Genomic DNA, 18,445 nt, shown 5'->3' with positions numbered 1-18,445 from the left:
TTACAAAATCTGGAGAAAACTGAAAAGCCAGTCTTCTAAAGGTCAAAATCGATGTTTGGGAGCCCCGTACTGTGCATTCGTATGAACCCTGTGTCACTTTTGCCTACTTTTACACAATGGCAAGGCCTTGCACTTTGTGTGTGTATATATATGTACTGTATATACTGTGTGTTTGTATATATATATATATATATATATATATATATATATATATATATATATAGATACAGTATCTCACAAAAGTGAGTACACCCCTCACATTTTTGTAAATATTTTATTATATCTTTGCATGTGACAATGCTAATGAAATAACACTTTGCTACAATGTAAAGTAGTGAGTGTAAAGCTTGTATAACAATGTAAATTTGCTGTCCCCTCAAAATAACTCAACACACAGCTATTAATGTCTAAACCGCTGGCAACAAAAGTGAGTATACCCCTAAGTGAAAATTTCCAAATTGGGCACAAAGTCCCAAAGCGTCATTATTTTGTGTGGCCATCAGTCCACCACTGCCTTAACCCTCTTGGGCATGGAGTTCACCAGAGGTCCACAGGTTGCCACTGGAGTCCTTTTCCACTCCTCCATGACAACATCACAGAGCTGGTGGATATTAGAGACCTTGCGCTCCTCCACCTTCCATTTGAGGATGCCCCACAGATGCTCAATAGGGTTTAGGTCTGAAGACATGCTTGTCCAGTCCATCACCTTTACCCTCAGCTTCTTTAGCAAGGGAGGTGTGTTTTGGTTTATTATCATTTTGTAATACTACCCTGTGGCCCAATCGCCAAAGGGAGGGGATCATGCTCTGCTTCAGTATGTCAAAGTACATTTTGGCATTCATGGTTCCCTCAATGAACGGTAGCCCCAGTGCAGGCAGCACTCATGCAGGCCCAGACCATGACACTCCCACCACCATGCTTGACTGTAGGCAAGACACACTTGTCTTTGTACTCCTCATCTGGTTGCCGTCACCCATACTTGACACCATTTGAACCAAAAAAGTTTATCTTGGTCTCATCAGACCACAGGACATGGTTCCAGTAATCCATGTCCTTAGTCTGCTTTTCTTCAGCAAAATGTTTGTGGGCTTTCTTGTTGCATCTTTAAAAGAGGCTTCCTTCTGGAACACCAGCCACGCAGACCAATTTGATGCAGCGTGTGGCGTAGGGTCTGAGCACTGACAGGCTGACCCCCCCACCCCTTCAACCTCTGAAGCAATGCTGGCAGCACTCAAACATCTATTTGCCAAAGACAACCTCTGGATATGACACTGACCATGTGCACTCATCTTCTTTGGTCAACCATGGCAAGGCCTGTTCTGAGTGGAACCTGTCCTGTTAAACCCCTGCATGGTCTTGGCCATTGTGCTGCAGCTCCGTTTCAGGATCTTGGCAAACTTCTTATAACCTAGGCCAGTGATGGCGAACCTTGGCACTCCAGGTGTTTTGGAACTACATTTCCCATGATGCTCATGCACTCTGCAGTGTTGTTGAGCATCATGGGAAATGTAGTTCCAAAACATCTGGGGTGCCAAGGTTCGCCATCACTGGCCTAGGCCATCTTTATGTAGAGCAACAACTCTTTTTTTCAGATCCTCAGAGAGTTTTTTTTACCATGAGGTGCCATGTTGAATTTCCAGTGACCAGTATGAGAGAGTGAGAGCGATGACACCAAATTGAACACACCTGCTCCCCATTCACACCTGAGACCTTGTAACGCTAACGAGTCACATGACACCGATGAGGGAAAATGGCTAATTTTGCCCATTTTGGACATTTTCACTTAGGGGTGAACTCACTTTTGTTGCCAGCGGTTTATACATTAATGGCTGTGTGTTGAGTTATTTTGAAGGGACAGCAAATTTACAGCTTGTTGTGCAAGCTGTACACTCACTAATTTACATTGTAGCAAAGTGAAATTTATTCAGTGTGACATGAAAAGATAGAATAAAATATTTACAAAAATGTGAGGGGTGTATTCACTTTTGTGAGATACTGTGTGTGTGTGTGTGTGTATATATATATATATATATATATATATATATATATATATATATATATATATATATATATATATACACACAGTGTACATATATATATATATATATATATATATATATATATATATGTATATATATTGGCGTTGACCAAACCAGTGTTGTTTTATGTATTTGACTGTGTTCAATTTCAATAACGTTCATTTTATGAAGAGTCCACAATACAGAGGATGTAGCTACGGATCAGGCTTTTTTTTTATATCACTGTTGATTTAAGTCTGGTTAATCCCACTCTAGCGTACACTCATGATTACAAACTAAAGACAGCTCTTCCTCTATCACAATAAAAAGCAAAGGCACAATAGTCACAGCACAGCAGTGCTATAACAATCCCCAGATTAAAGGGTCTTAGATGCCAGTGTTATTATTTTTATTTTTTTTAAGCTTTGTAAAACTCTCCTCCACACAAGGAACAAAAGCATTATATGAATGACAGCCTATTCTGCAGCTTCCTTCTGATTTGTGCAGGTTACCTGTCCCTGGTACAGTGCACGTGCGAGAAATTTAAGTTGGAAGAAACCTCCAGTTTTTCATTTCTCATTAACCCCTACGCTGCTGAAGGGGCCTGCAGCGCATCTGCTTTGCAATGCGTTGCTGGCCCCTTCAGGACTGAAGGGGTTAAACTGAATCTAGAAGGATCTTGTTACCTTTGCATGGCCAGCGTAAGACTGTAAGGGAGGACCAAGCAGCGAGAAAAAAAAATATATCCACACTATCTCTGATGACAGTGACATAGTGTAAGGCTAGTAATAGTGCACAATGCTGGCAGCACGTACTGGGACAGTGGGGGGAAAGATTGTGGATGAAAGCACCAAATTGAGGAAGTACTCTGTGGTCTCTTTGGGAAACAAGGCTCCAAAAAGTGTGGCAGAGAATGGGAAAGGCAAACGCCACAGCGCCGCGGGGCAAGTCCAACCAAGAAGTGGCAAGACCTCTCTCCTGTATGAGCTGGAGATGAACTGGTACCTAAGAGTATGTGACTTGTCCTATGAAAACACTGTTGCCTGCAGAACTGGGATGCTCTACAGGTAAGCAGATGACTCTGCTGTAAAGCAGGTTTCAACTTTTCAAAGTTATGAATGAGACTTACCTTCAGTAAAAATGTTTAACAAGTACTTACTGAGCTGTACCATTAACTAGCCTGCTGGGTTTTACAGGATGCGTATGTTGAATATGAATAACATTTAATTATATGTAGAAATATTATTTATTGTTCACGATAAATGGCAATGATGATAAACAGCTAGTTAATGTTGTTTTTTTTTGTGTTTATTGGTAATATGGGTAAAACTGTACTTATTGGATTAAGGTGCTTTTGTAAAGATGCATTAGTGTTGGCACAGTTGTCTTATGCAGTAGTGTACTTTAAAGTTTTGTGTCAAATAAAATATTTATTTTAATGCATTGTTGAATTTAGTGTATAATAGAGTGTTGGATAAGACAGATGACATTTCTAGTGATACTTCTGGTTATTTTTTAGTTTTGCAAGTTAGCATAAAGCGTATCTGAAAGGAGACAACTATACATGCTGCCATTGCTAATCTATCTAACAGAAAAAAAAAAAAACAGTTGCCTGACTTTCATGCTGATGCTTTGCCTTCAGTACTGTTGGTGTCATTGTCCTGCAACAAGAATAAAGCTGAGGACATCTGACTTTTTGCTGATTTTTATTTCAGGCATGCTTGTTTTGAGTCTATGACTTAGAATTGTTGAGGCCAGGCACATCCAGGGAACTAACATTTTTCAAAATAGTTCAGTAATAGCAGCCCCCAATTTTTTCTCAGCACAGGTGTACTTAAAGTGACTTTGTCATGAGAGAAGGATAGGGGCTGCCATTGGTGGGTTACTTTTGAAAATGTGCGTTGTCTGGATGTGTCTGGCTCCAATACATTAGGTCAAAGATTTGAAATTAGGGTCCGAAGTGTCGGAAAAGTGTCAGAATTCCTTATCTCTATATTTGTTTCAGGTCAGAGAATTAGAAAACATTGAAACCAAAGCATCAGCTTGAAAACCCCAGGAAGTAACGTTCTCAAAGGAGAGATCAGCAATAGCAGCCCCATACTTTTCTCATGACAGAGTTGCTTTAAAAGTAAATGTGTTACATGTGAAGAATGATCAGTGTGTTGTAAAACAGACTAAAGTAATTTTATATTTTACACCGTGCTGCCAGTAATCAGCAGTTTTTGTGTAGCAGAAAGGTACAAAGTGATGGCATTGTGCTGGGCTTGGGCATCACTGAAAATTGTTCGAAATTGCCAATGTCAAAATGAATTTCGTGTTATATTGTAGCATTCTTCGAGATACGGACTGACCCAGATGTTTTGTTGATCTAATTAGTGAACTGCTGTTAGTCCAAGTATTCTTTTCATAGGCCCCCATATGTAAATTAACATTAGACAATATGGAGTCATACTCACCATTTCTTCCAGTTGTATTTAATGGTTAGAGATTAGTGATCCTCTGTATCTCACGTTAATTGAGGTTGGAGGTCTAATTTTTGGATTTATTGTATTTGCCCAGTATCAGTATTTGTATCTAGTTTCTTTAAAGATTATTTAAGGCTTTGGGGTTCATTAACATATCAGTTCTACCCCTAAATACATGCAAAACAGATGTACTGTTTCACTATACCCAATGATAAAGTTCAGATATTGGTGGGCACTTGGTGGGAGAGCACACAATTTCCTGCATGCAGCTCATTAGAGGTGATTCACATAAAGTGCTATTTTGGGTGCCCTACCAGGAGAAAGAGAGTTTACCACTGCATTTAAACTGCCCTTTGGAGAATTTGGCCTGTGGTTTTCAGCAAAGATGTGCCCAGACAGAAATAGGCAGTAGAATAACGTCCTTACAGGATGTCTCCAACTTTCAAGCAGACCTCAATGCACTGTTTAATTGGACAAATTAAATGTAAAGGTATGCACTAGGCTAAAAACATGAGAGGTTTATACTCAAGTGAGAGGCATCATTTGCCTCAGTATAAATCATTAGTAAGAACTCCTCTGGAAAATGCAGCTCAGTTTTGGGCCACCAGTTCATAAAAAGAATATCGGCAAACTGGAGAAAGTGCAGAAAAGGCCAACCATAATGATAAGAGAAATGGAGGAGCTCAGCTCTGAGGAAAGATTAGAGGAACTGGATTTATTCTCTCTTGAGAAGAGGAGATTAAGAGGGGAAATCATAACCATGATTAAATACATAAGTGGTCTATACAGTAAACTTGGTGTAGAGTTATTCACTTTGAGGTCATCACAAAAAAAAGGGGGCACGCTTTACGTCTAAATGAAAAGAGATTTAGCCTTCAAATAAGCATAGGCTTTCTCGCAGTAAGGGCTGTGAAAATGTGGAATAGGTACCCTCAGGAGCTGGTTCTGTCCAGCTCAGTAGATTTAAATAAAGCCAGGATTCTTTCCTAAATGCACAAAATACAACTAATACTTGAATTTCTAGGTATTGGCACTGATTTGGGGAATATCTACTTGCCTCCCTGGGAAACAGTAAGGATTTTTTTTTCCCCATGGGAGCGACTTGAATCATGTTTTATTGGGTTTTGAAAATGGAGGTTTTCTATTTGTTTGTGAATGTGTTTTTTGCTAATGGTTGAACTAGATGGACCTGTGTCTTTTTTTCAAGCAGGCTTTGACCTCCTTCACACCAGAACATAATGCAGAGTTTGTAATCTACTGTGGTTGTCAGTATAATCCTAGTGACACCCCAAACGCAGATTGCAAACACAGTGAGTATGCGTGCACCGGATTTCATGGTAGCATAAAACCATGTGATCTAGTGCAGTGTGTTTTTAAAAAGTAGTCTATGCACTACTTTTAGTGTGATTCAGTGCTATTTCAGACCATTTAAATGAAACGCAGACCACGTTCCTGTGCGTTTTTTGGTGTGAACGTGAATATTTATACAGTGTGACTCTTTATGTCTTGAATATGTTATATAAATATCCCACATAAGAGATGCGGCTTGGGTTATTGTGTTTATACATTTCATAATTGATGATTTTGTTTTAATGTTATTAAGGGCAGTTTTTTTCTTCTCCTATGGTAGCATAATACCATGTGATCTAGTGCAGTGTTTTTAAAAAGTAGTACATGCACTACTTTTGGTGCGATCCAGTGCCATTTCAGACCATTTAAATAAAACACAGACAGTGTTCCTGTGCGTTTCAGGTGTGAACCGGCCCTAAATATGTAACTTTATAGCTTGTTAGGTGTGCAAAACGCTCATGATGCAAGACCATGGAATATGGAGTGTTTGTCAAGTAAGAAGTGACAGTACACACTGGGGGTTATTTAGGAAAGGCAAATCCACTTGGCACTGCAAGTGCACTTGAAAGTGCAGTCGCTCTAAATCTAAGGGGTAGATCTGAAATGAGGGGAAGCTCTTCTGATTTTATCATCCAATCATGTGCAAGCTAAAATGCTGTTTTTTTTATTTTCCTTGCATGTCCCCCTCGGATCTACAGTGACTTTACTTCCAAGTGCCCTTGCAGTGCAAACTGGGTTTTCCTTTAGGCTTCGTTCACACAGGGGGCGACGCGAGGCGACACGACTTGCCGTGCCGCGACCTGACAAGTCGCCCCCGTTCTGTACTACGGAACCGTTCTAAGAGGAGCGACTCGAGTCGCTCCGACTTAGAAAAAAGGTTCCTGTACTACTTTTGGGCGACCTCGGGCAACTTGCATTGACTTCTATACAGAAGTCATTTGCAGGTCGCGGCAGGTCGCGGCGCGGCAAGTCGTGTCGCCTCGCATCGCCCCCCTGTGTGAACCGAGCCTTAGTAAATAACCCCCATTGTGTTTACATTTATTTTAGTTTTGAAATCCAGATTATTTATAGAAAGAACATTCTTGCCTTCTGCCTGCATCAGAATGAGATCTAGTAAGCGTATTTAATAAGACAATGCAAAGGGCAATTCTGAAGTATAACTGCAACAAATTCATCACGTTTCACTCCAGAGGACAGAGTTTACTGCAGGATGAATTCTGCATCTGCCTGGATGTCGACAGATTTTTATAGCATAAACGTGCACTAAGCACACAGTCAACATCAAATCCAATTAAATGCAGCTCAGAGAGTCGCTGTTTAGTCAGTGCAGTACAGCACATGGCAGAATATCACACTTGCCTTGTGTATGTATTGCAATTTATCCTTTGATATGCAGAACAAAGAAGTAACTCTGCTCCTGCTTGTGTCTCTGCATTTCCTTGATTTTATTAATTTTTGGCATAAACACAAATACAAACGTTCAAAAGCTTTTTAATGTACCAAACTAAAATGAAAAGAAAATGAAAAGAAAAGGGCAAAATGTAGTCCTCTCAATATATTATTGCCATATGGCAGGGTGCCTTTGGCCAATCATGGTTCAGGGGGACTAAGTCCACATCCTACACTATATAAGGCTGCTTATAGAGCCCCCCTGTGTAGTGTTGTTGGCGTGACTTACATTTACGGTGATCGGGCACTGTTTGGAGTTCATGCATGCACACTTTTGACGTAAAGGGACACTTTTTAGTTTCTAAGGACAATCTTAAAGTGGAGCTCCACCCGATTTTAAGACATTAGACCAATACAATCAACTCTATCTCCTAATGTAAAAACTGAAGTTTTTTTTTTTGTCTCTGTAACTTACTTGTCATTGTAATCCTCTGTATTTCCTGATGCTCCTGTGTGCGGATAGAGGCATGGCTAGTGCGGCTATTTCGTAATTTCCTGATAGCCGCACTGTCTCCTGGGAGCTTGTGTCATTGTTCCCAGGAGTCAGTGAGGCAGCCTGGTGTGAGTTATCGCAGGATTTCAGCTACGTTGCCATCACAACAGGGCGGGACTTCCGATGGCGCCGCCTGTTGCAATGGCAACCTGAGCTGTTGATGGCGCTACAAATTCAACTTACTGCGCATGCGCGAGATCGGGGATAAAATGCGCAGTGCATGCTGGTCGATCAGCAGCACTGTATCCCAGAAGAGGATGCTTGTGGGCTTCACATGCCCACAGGCAAGATGAGAACGGCCAAAAAGAAGATTTAAAAGTTATTTTTTAAACAGAAAACTGACATCTTAACGACATAAAAACTGAAGTGAGTTTTAATTCCAAATAACGTAATCTGTGTCATTGTAGCATAAAAAAAAAAAAAACTATTTAGGCAGTGGAACCCCGCTTTAAGTTTCCAGGCAGAAACAACAGCATATATAATATAAAAATGCTTGCAGGGTATAGGACAAAGCACTAGGGACAAAAGGAATGTGACATTATTTCATACAGTAATGCAATCTGTAAGATTACATTATACTGTATGTGTTATGAATTTTCAATTTTTGGAACTTGCCACCGGGCTCCGCCCCCGTGCAATCCTCAGTGTGGCTCGGGGTTACCGCTAATGGTACTGAAATTCAACCCCAAGCCACACTCGGGAAAACCACCAGGGTGGTTAAACAGAACTGTGGGAAAGAGGATTTAGGGCAAGGACACCCTTTAGTACTTGCAATGTTAATTAGTAGACTCTAAGAATTGGTTAACCTGAGGATTCAAATATAACCACTAACAGCGCTGATACCACATCTCCATATACAACAAACAATTTGTCTATGTTAAGCATGCAGTACTTTTTAAAAAAACCAGCAAGTCTTTTATCAAAATTGGTGTCCAAACACCAAGTATTAAAGAACCAGCAAGACTTTTGTCAGGAATTAATGTCCATACACCAAGAGATCACACTCTATTCCTCATCAATGAGTGCAGTCCTTCATATTCATATTCATACAATCTTCTCAGATATCTGGGTGTGTATGGGTATGGTCCTACACCTTCACCATGTGCTGTTCCACCTCCGTGAATATGTATATAGATGGCTGCTTACCAGATTCCAATCACTTTAGAGCTAAATTCGCTCCCAACATAGCGAATCTTTTCATGAGCCAATGGGAGGACAACTGGATATACCCCAATAGACGTAAGGAATTGACCTTTTACAGTCGATACATTGATGATGTTTTCCTCATTTGGGAGGGTACGGAGGCATCCCTAAAAAGTTTTATGGAACATCTAAACAGTAATAAGAGTAACATCAAACTTGAATATAATTGGAATACAACCCAAATACAGTACTTGGATGTAGAAGTCATTAGGGAAGGGAATAGTCTCCGCACCAAAGCATACTTTAAAGACACAGACAGAAATAGCTATATACCAGTGCGCAGTGGTCACCACCCAAGGTGGTTGTCCAATATCCTGAAAGGTCAGTTCACCAGAATTAGACGCAACTGCTGAAGTATCCCAATTTTCACCGTCCACGGTTGGTGAGAATACTGTTTTGGTACTTGCTTCAGCTACTCACAGTGGTCCCTGGTAGCAAGGTAGATGGTCCCTTAGTGGCGACAGCTTCCCCTCTACCTCTGACCATGACAGGTTCTCTGGCCAGCAGAACTGTCACTTTATCACTGGTTGGACTGTAACACTCTGACAGCCTAGTAGCCAGATGTCCCTGCCTGGGCTAGCAGAGCCTGAGGTCTGTATATGTATATATATATATATATATATATATATATATATATATATATATATATATATATATATACTGTATATCGCTATATCCCTATCTATCTATCTATCTATCTATCTATCTATCTATCTATCTATCTATCTATCTATCTATCTATCTATCTATCTATCTATCTATCTATCTAGCGTTTCATAGTGAAGCACAATGCTGATATGTTTAGTATGGTTTTATGATAGGAAATCCATTCAATCCATTCAAGCATAAAAATACATTTTTGTGGACGTTTGAGTCTCAATCGTTTTTTTCTTCAATTAGTTTTTTTTAGCTAATAGAAAGCTAGTTATTTAGGAGAAAAAAGTGTGATACACATGTTTTTTCAGGCCCTTCTATCAAAATCTACATTGAAATCTTTTTTATGATGTGGCTTTTGTGTAATTGCACTCCAGACTGCTCGAAATCTCCTTCCCAGGCAGCAGGTTGAATAGTAACACACCCCTGCACAGTACAACTACACCCCTCTAATCAGCAAATCTGACAAGGTAGTATGATATAATGCTGACTGAAGAGAAGATGCTGTGACTAGGTAAAGGGTGTATCAGTCCACTGTTCCCATACAGATTGCTGTGATCTTATTATCCTCGTGGCAGAGATGGGGATTGTGAAGTGAAATAGAAGATAAAAAAGTACAAAAGATGACGATGGACCTTTACTACTGCACTCTGCAATCCACATACAGTAAAGCATTTTTCTGGCATTAGGTCCCTTTAAAACTACCTTTGCCTAATTGAGACAACCATTTGCATCTGTAAGAGCCGGTTCACACTGCGGGCGATGCGAGGCGACACGACTCGCCTCGCCGCGCTCTCGCAAGTCGCCCCCGTTCTGTACAATGGAACTGTTCTGAGAGGAGCGACTCGAGTCGCTCCGACTCAGAAAAAAGGTTCCTGTACTACTTCTGGGCGACCTGGGGGCGACTTGCATTGACTTCTATACAGAAGTCATCTGCAAGTTGCCGCTGAGGTCGCGGCAGGTCGCGGCGAGGCAAGTCGGTGTCGCCTCGCATCGCCTGCAGTGTGAACCGGCCCTAACAGAACCGATAAGTGTGACAAATGTAAGTAGTTCTTACTACTTGCCAGTTTAAGAACCTGTTTTTATGGCTGTGACAGATTCTTAAAGTTGTTCCTCTCCTATCTTCTGGAAATCACTTCCCCAATCTGACCGGTTATCTCCCACTTTGTCCACTTTTAGACAATCCCTGAAAACTCATCTCTTCAGGGAGGACCATCCTGCCTTCAGCTAACAACTGAATCTTTTACTTCCCTCACAGTTTCTACTTTTTGTTTCACCTATTAGATTGTAAGCTTGCAGGAGCAGTGCCCTCCTAACCCTCTTTTATTGAATTGTATTGTTGCTGTATTGTCTCCCTTTAGATTGTAAAGTGCTGTGCAAACTGTTGTCGCTATATAAATCCTGTATTATAATAATATAGGCTGAAGCTTTTTTATCTTTTATAAAAAACCTTCTGTGTGCAGCGACCCAAGCCCCCCGGTCCCCCCAATGATTACCTGAGCCCCCTCCGATCCAGCTATGTTTCACGATAGCCATGGCTGTCCCGGGAATCTTCCTCCACATTGGTAGAGACAACAGCAGGAGCCCATTGGCTCCAATTGCTGTCAATCACAGCCAGTGAGCCAATGAGTGGAGAGCGGGGGGGGGGGGATGAGGTCGAGCCACGGATCTGTGTGTCTTATGGATGCATAGAGCAGGGGTTCAGGAGCAAACACGCAGCAGTGTCGCCAGGGCAAGCAGCTTTCTCTGGGGGCACTGCTCCAGGGGGAGGAGCGCAGGCAGGGGACCCGGAAAGAAGAGGATCAGAGCTGCTCGGTGGAAAACCACTGCACAGAGCAGGTAAGTATAACATGTTTGTAATTTAAAAAAACAAATGAGAAGGCCGGCCTGAGTTTGTAAGAGGAGTCAGGGGGTATTTAAACCCACCCTCCTCCTCCTTACTCCTGTCGGCCTGGTGTTTGTAGTATGATGTCGTCATTTCTGGTCATGGCTCCACGAGGTCCCGGCTACCTTCGGCTGGTTCCACAGTCTGCAGGGTGAGGGGTCTTGTTCCTCACATATTGCTGCAGGCAGGGGGAAAAGGGGGGGCTGGTGTTTCCTGACAAGGGTGCTGCAGGTGCATCAGTACGGTTTTTCATTATATTCCCTGCAGGCACCACTTGGTCATGTACGTTTTCACGCACAGTCTGCATATTGTCAATTGTTTTTTTTGTTTTTGTTTTTACCTTGTAACATGTCATTGCTCTGCAGGTTTAATATATACATCTGTTAATTTTTTTCATTTTAGGATGTTGGTTAAAGTTTAAGTTTTGCCAAAATCTGTCCTTCCGTTTCAGTAAGTGTCAGGTGTTTGGACACCCGGCGTCTGGGGTGCGAGTTTTACTCCTGGGAGCACTCAGGTTTCCCTTGGTGTCGGATGCACGAGGGGGGTTAGTTTGGGTGGGACAAGGTTTTGCCCGTACAGGTATTATCATTTCTCAGGCCAAGGGATGTTGGGAGGGTTGTCACACCACTGCGGGATCACCCACCACATCTGTGGGTGTCATACGGTTTGAGATGTTTCGTTTTTAATTGTCTTGTGCAGTGGCAAGTCTCCTCAGCCGTTTTAGTCACATCATGTCACAATCATGCATCATATGGTTAACTCTCATTCATTACCTGACCCGCTTTCAGGTCTCGTAGGTAGGGTTACGTAGTATCATCTGCTCTGCTTCAGATGCTCAGTTTGTTTCAAATGTCTGTCATGTTTTCAGTCCTGTTCGTAAATTTTATTTTACGGTGGGCATCGGGTGCCAGATGCAAGCCTTGTTCAGTTAAGGTTTAAGAGTTTCTCAAAGGTAAGTCAGGTTGCTGGTGTTTCATTCTCTTTATTTCTCGTTTCCTCACATTATTGGGTGATTCACCACTGCACCACTTTTACCTATCTCTGTTTAGGTATTAGCGGGTTGAGAGGTTCGTTTTTAATTGGCTTGGACAGTGGCAAGTCTCCTTACCCATTTTTCAATTCTTCTCACGTTAGGGTTGTTTTGTCTTTCGTCAGGTTTTGATATGCTTTAGTCAGGAGGAACCTGTCACATTTTCAGGTTCGAGAGGCCTGAGTGTTCGTTTTTTTGTTCTCAGGTTTTCTCTGCCTCCTTTAAGTTGGGTGGTGTATGCTTTCTTGGGTCACGTTCAGGTGGGTCCCTTAGGCTTGGGAGGTGGCTGGAGGGGGGGTCGCGCATTGGGTGGGGGGGGGGGGGCGGTCGGTGCTAGTTGGTTTTTGTTATCATGCTTACGTTCTGTTTTGATCATTTAGGGCATATCTCAGGCTGCGGACATCGATGACTTTGCCTCCATTTCCCCTTCCCCAGCCAGGGGTTAGGATCAGGGCAGCTCACCTTCTATGAGGACCTGGACTATCCCAAGATTAATGGCAGAATTGTGTCTCAGGGGTATCTCATTCTCTGCGTCAGCCCGCAAGGCAGAACTTTTCAGACTGTTGTTTCCCACCTCTTCAGGTTTCGGTGTGGAGAAGGCCACCCTGTGTACAGTTACTACATCCCTTTCGCAGATCCAGGCTACCCTAAGCTCTCTGGCGGGTTATTTTCAAGAGTTACGGGCCAGGGTGGAGGTTCTGGAAACCAATCCTAGTCCGCCCCAGTGGATCTGGTAGCTTCTGGGGTTGCAGCAGGGTCTGAGGTCCCCATGGTGTCAAGGCCTTTACAGTTGGCTCCAGGTACTATCTCTGGTGTCCCTTTGGTCACCCCGGCCCATTTCATCCCAGGGAATCTCAGGGAGGATATTTTGGAGGGCAAGGATGTTAACCTGGCATCTTTGTTGATTGCTGCCCATGATGTGGCTGACAACAAGTCCTATGCTTGTGGCGATGTGTCAGTAATCATCAAGTCCAGGGACCACAGGCTGAACCGCAAGCTCTCTATCCCTGAGTTTGTGCTGGCTTTCAGCATGTTCAGGGATATTGTATGCTCGGTGAGTCCCCAGAGGATGGAGGAGCTGGACCATTACCTATATGCGGTGGTAGAGTTGGGTCATAAATTCGGAGGCATGGCATTCTATGATTATCACCGATCATTCTCTGTCTAAGCCGCGGCCATGCTTTCTCAACATCAAGTGGTCACAGTCTGAAGTAGTGTGGACACTGAACGTTTTTACTGTCATTTCGCCAGATTGAGGTCACCAGTCTGCGCCACATGCCAGTCATCATCACACACTGCATACTGGTGCCCCAACACTGAGTTCCCCGTTCTCCCGGGCACTTCCAGGGGTTTCCCCAGTTCTCTGCCAGCTTCGGCTAGGGCTGCCACTGTTGATAAGTTGGGTTGGCCTGTCCAGTACCTGGGGAAGTCGCAGATTTGCGACAATTTTAACTACGGTGTTTGTAATTATAGTTAGTGCCGTCTGCTGCACATTTGCTCTGGCTGTTTTAGGGCCCATCCGAAATCAGCTTGCTCACTCAGGCAGGGCAAGAACAGCTGACTGAGCCGCATAAATGTAGTTCTTTTGCAAGATTGTTTGGTCTCACACCCTCCGTGCTTTTCTGGTGGATGGGTTCACAAGGGGCTTCCACACAGGTTTTGTTACATTGCCTACTGGTACGTTTGAGAGTCCCAATCTCAGGTCCTCTTTGGTAGTGTTGGGGGCGGTGGACATATTACTCCAGTCTAAGCTGGACAAAGGGTTCATTATTGGTCCTATTTCTGTATCTCCATTCCAGATTTGGAGGGTCAATCCTCTGGGGTTGGTCAAGGGAAAGTTTTCTAATAAATTAAGCTTAATTTATGATTTGTCTGCCCCTCATTGCTCCGCGGTACCTAGTTTGAATTCCTTAATCCCATCTGAGGAATTTTCTTTAAAGTATGCATCAGTGGATCAGGCTATCCAGCGGATTATCAGGGTTGGGAAGGGTGCTTGGCTGTCTAAAGCAGACATAGCTGATGCATTCAAACTCCTTCCGATCATGCCGTCACTCTGGCAGTGGCATGGGGTGAAGTGGAGAGGGCTGTACTATTTTGCCACCAAGCTCACCTTTGGTTCCAAAAGCAGCCCTTGGCTGTTTGATGCGTTTGCACAAGCACTCAAGTGGATTCTCGTTCATGTGGAGGGTTGTCACGAGGTCATCCACTACCTTTATGACTTCCTCCTCATTGAGAGTCCCAGGCAAGCCCCTGTAGATTTGCAGTAGTTTTTGCCAGTTTTTACGGCTCTCAATGTCCCACTTGCAGTCAAGAAGTTAGAAGGCCCGGCGACAGCACCTACCTTTTTAGGGATCATTTTGGATACCAAGGCCATGCCGGCCGGCCTCCTGGCCGACAAGCTCAACAGGATAAGAGAGTGTATCCATACCTTTCGATCTCGCAGGCTTGTTCCAGGGTGGATTTGTTATCTTTGTTGGGCATGTTGAACTTTGCGATGAGAATTTTTCCACAGGGTAGGTCTTTTATATCCAGGTTGTTAGCTTTATTGCCTCCAGCCCCGGACACAGACTCTCGAGTCAAGCTGGATACTGCTGCACTAGCTGACTTGCGCATGTGGGTCGAAATTCCTCCGGCATTGGAATGGGATTATCATGTTCATTCTGGCAGAGTCCATATCCTCTCCTCAGGTGGGGTCGGATGCGGCGGCCATGGTAGGTTATGCTGCCATTTTTGGCACCCACTGGTTGGCTGGGCCATGGCCGGAGGAAATCTTGGCCATCCCATGCTTCACGGATTCTTCTGCATTGTTTGAGATCTTCCCCATAGTGTCAGCAACTGAGGTGTGGGGTAGGTCATGGTCAGGCCAGAGAGTGTTTTTCTCTACTGACAATTTGGCGGCCGTGGAGATTATCAACAAAGGTAGATCCAGGTCATCATGTCCTTCATGCGCAGGTTAATTTGGTTGTCCCAATAGTTTCATTTTCATATTTATTGTAAATTCATCAGTGGAGTGGAGAATGTTGCTGCACTATCACGGCTCAATTTCCCGTTATTTTTCCAACAGGTCCCAGATGCAGACGCTTATGCCATGCCATCCCCCCAGCCATCACTTCTGATGATGGACTAAATTCCCATTTGCTTGATGCAGCAGCTTTAATCAACAAATCATTATCAACCAACACTAGGAAGGCTTACGCCCCGGCCTGGAATACCTTCCAGGTTTTCCAGTCTCGGTACCCGTCTTTTGATGGGTATGATGTTCATTATCTGCTGGCTTTTTTGGCGTTTTTCAACTCGCAACTGAAGTTATCACACGGCACTATCAAGACATATCTTGCAGGGGTTCATCACCATCTGTCCCTTCAGGATCCGAATAGACCTTCCATCTTCCCTGCCCATGCTGTTAAGGCCATTCTGATGGGCATCCTGAGGAGTTGTCCTCCTTCTTCTGTCAGTAGACTTCCGGTCACGGGGCCCATCTTCCGGGTTATGTCAAAGTTGCTGGACAGGCTGCCTTTCAGGCTGCCTTTCAGGAGGCTCCTCAATTTTTTTGGATTCCTCAGGCCAGGCAGATTAGCCCCTACTGGCTTGGGTTCACGGGTGCTCACGGTCAGTCAGTTGGTTAGATATCCGGACCATTTCTGACTGCATCTGACTGCATGTAAGACGCAGCAGTTTGGTGCTGGTATGGATGTCTCAAGCTAACCTAGGGACAGCCCCTTATTACCCTTCCCTCACTCTCCCCTCACGATGGCACAGTTCACCAGGCATTGCCGGATGTTATGGTCCAACCTATGTTTGAACCCGACAGGACTTTCTGGTCACTCATTTAGAATAGGGGCGGCTTCTGCAGCTTCTCACCAGGGAATCCCGACTCATGTTATAAAAAAATTGGGGAGATGGAACTCTGCATGTTTTGCTAGATATATCCCGGATCCTCATGTTGAGATGGCTCGGGCTTTCAGACTTTTGACTGACTGATGTCATGTTATGTTCAATAAATTTGTTACTGAGTTACCCTATTGTCTTAATTTTTCCCCCTTTAGATATACTGACCACATGACCTTTGGCACACCCCAGGTCTTTTCCATGCATTCCTTCATCATGTACTCACTCGATCTCTCATTGAGACTTCGAGTACAAATGAGAAGGCAGGCTACAGGCTGGCCTGAGATTGTAGAAGGAGTCGGGGGGTATTTAAACCCACCCCCCTCCTCCTTACTCCTGTCAGCCTGGTATTTGTATCCCACCCTGCCGACCCCTTTTTCTCTTACCTTTTCCTTCCCATTTCATATTTGGGTATGCCCCCTTTAGGTATACTGACCACATGACCTTTGGCACACCCCAGGTATTTTCCACGTGTTCCTTCATCACGTACTCACTCGATCTCTCGTTGAGACTCAGAGTACAAAAACAAAGCTTTAATATCACTTTAAAGAATTAATGCCAGTTTGCAGATTAGTATGCCAACTCTGAACTGATGTATAGAAGGATATGGTTTCTAGGATGCCAGAGGTTGCTGGCTTCCCACCATTCAATAACTAATCCCTGTCCCCATTCTGCTGCTGGCCAGGAGATCCCGCTTTTGAAAGAGGATAGTAAACAAAGGAGTGGGGATGCTGAAGGACATACATTTTTAAATGTGGCAATGCCCATAACTGGGCAATGATTAACCACGAGAGGTGAACCTGATGGGGATCTCAAAGACTCCACCCAATTCCACGCCTGCCAACTGCCATGTGCTATCAATCACAGGCAAGGCAAACCTGATGGGGAATGTCTCTCTGTTCCCCATTATGCCTCACCCCACTACAAAACTTCTTAGCCATGCACTTATCTGGGGGGAGCTTAGTATTACTGAGCTGCACTGAGGATGGAGTGTCCGGTATGCGCACTTCTGCCACAGTGCTGCCACCTTCTAAGGCAAATTCATGCTCTAACAGGTACATGAATCTGTCGCAATTAATTTTTTGCCAGATGTGTGAGGGAATTCTAAAGAGTGTCTACCGCAGATTATGACATTAAATAGGACTCCTTATGCCACGTACACACGACCAGACTTTTAGACGGACTAGGTCCGACGGTCTTCTCGATGGACTTTCGGCGGAGGTCCGACAGGCTTTCAGAACGAACGGATTTGGTGACACATGACCAGACTAAGTCCGTTCGAAAGTCCATTTGTTTTGAACATGATGACTTAAACGGGACTAAACAAGGAAGTTCAATATCCAGTAGCCAATAGCTGCCCTTGCGTCGTATTTGGTTCATCGGGCTAGCACATAGACGAACGGTCTTCCTGATTTTTAGTCCATCGGACTTGAGTCCATCAGATAGATTTGAAACATGTTTTATTTCTAGGTCCGTCTGACTTTTGGGGAAAAAAAGTCCACTGGAGCCCACACACGATCGAATTGTCAGACGGATTGCGGTTCGCCGGACCAAGTCTGACGGAAAGTCCGATCGTGTGTATGCGGCATTATTGTTCCATTGCTGTGTATTTCTAACCCATTTTAAATAAAGGCATAACTGAATACTTCATGCGCATGCATTTTTGCATGCCTATTTTCTGAACATTTCTGCACATTTTCACACTACGTGCATAGAGCAGCTCATTGAAATGCTCCAAAGAAGTTCATGTACCTTTTTTGGGCTTTGAAGTTCACCCGTTTTTTAACTGTGTATTTTGACTTTTTGTGCGACTGCTTGCTGCGTTAGGGTTCCATTACCCAATGAATGGTAACGCTAGTGCAATGTATGGAGCTCTTAGATGTGAATGCAGCCTAATGCAGTGCATAATAACATTTGAAGTGTAAAAACATTAACGAGCTTACAGTAATGCACAGCACTGAGCTGGGCAGATGTAACGAGATCCTGAGACCTTTAAGCCCCCGTACACAC

At 43.6% G+C, this 18,445-nt stretch overlaps 1 protein-coding gene across 2 annotated transcripts in view; it reads left to right on the top strand.

The window, feature by feature from the left end:
* The first annotated feature begins 2,444 nt into the window (after nt 1-2,444).
* Nucleotides 2,445-18,445, top strand: part of KCNAB1 (potassium voltage-gated channel subfamily A regulatory beta subunit 1) — a 570,878-nt gene continuing 554,877 nt past the window's right edge. Inside the window, exon 1 of one of the 2 annotated variants that reach the window (XM_077488106.1) lies at nt 2,445-3,085. In XM_077488106.1, the coding sequence (XP_077344232.1) occupies nt 2,817-3,085 (269 nt within the window). In that variant the 5' untranslated portion in view covers nt 2,445-2,816. The remainder of the gene's footprint in view (nt 3,086-18,445) is intronic. The other variant, XM_077488103.1, reaches the window with a different exon arrangement.

This window comes from Lithobates pipiens, unplaced genomic scaffold, assembly GCF_037356315.1.
Source record: "Lithobates pipiens isolate NorthernLeopardFrog02 unplaced genomic scaffold, aLitPip1_a1.2 Scaffold_18, whole genome shotgun sequence".
Taxonomy (NCBI): Eukaryota; Metazoa; Chordata; class Amphibia; order Anura; family Ranidae; genus Lithobates; species Lithobates pipiens.
Note: the sequence above shows the minus strand (reverse complement) of the source record. Positions and strands in the feature narration are given on the sequence as shown.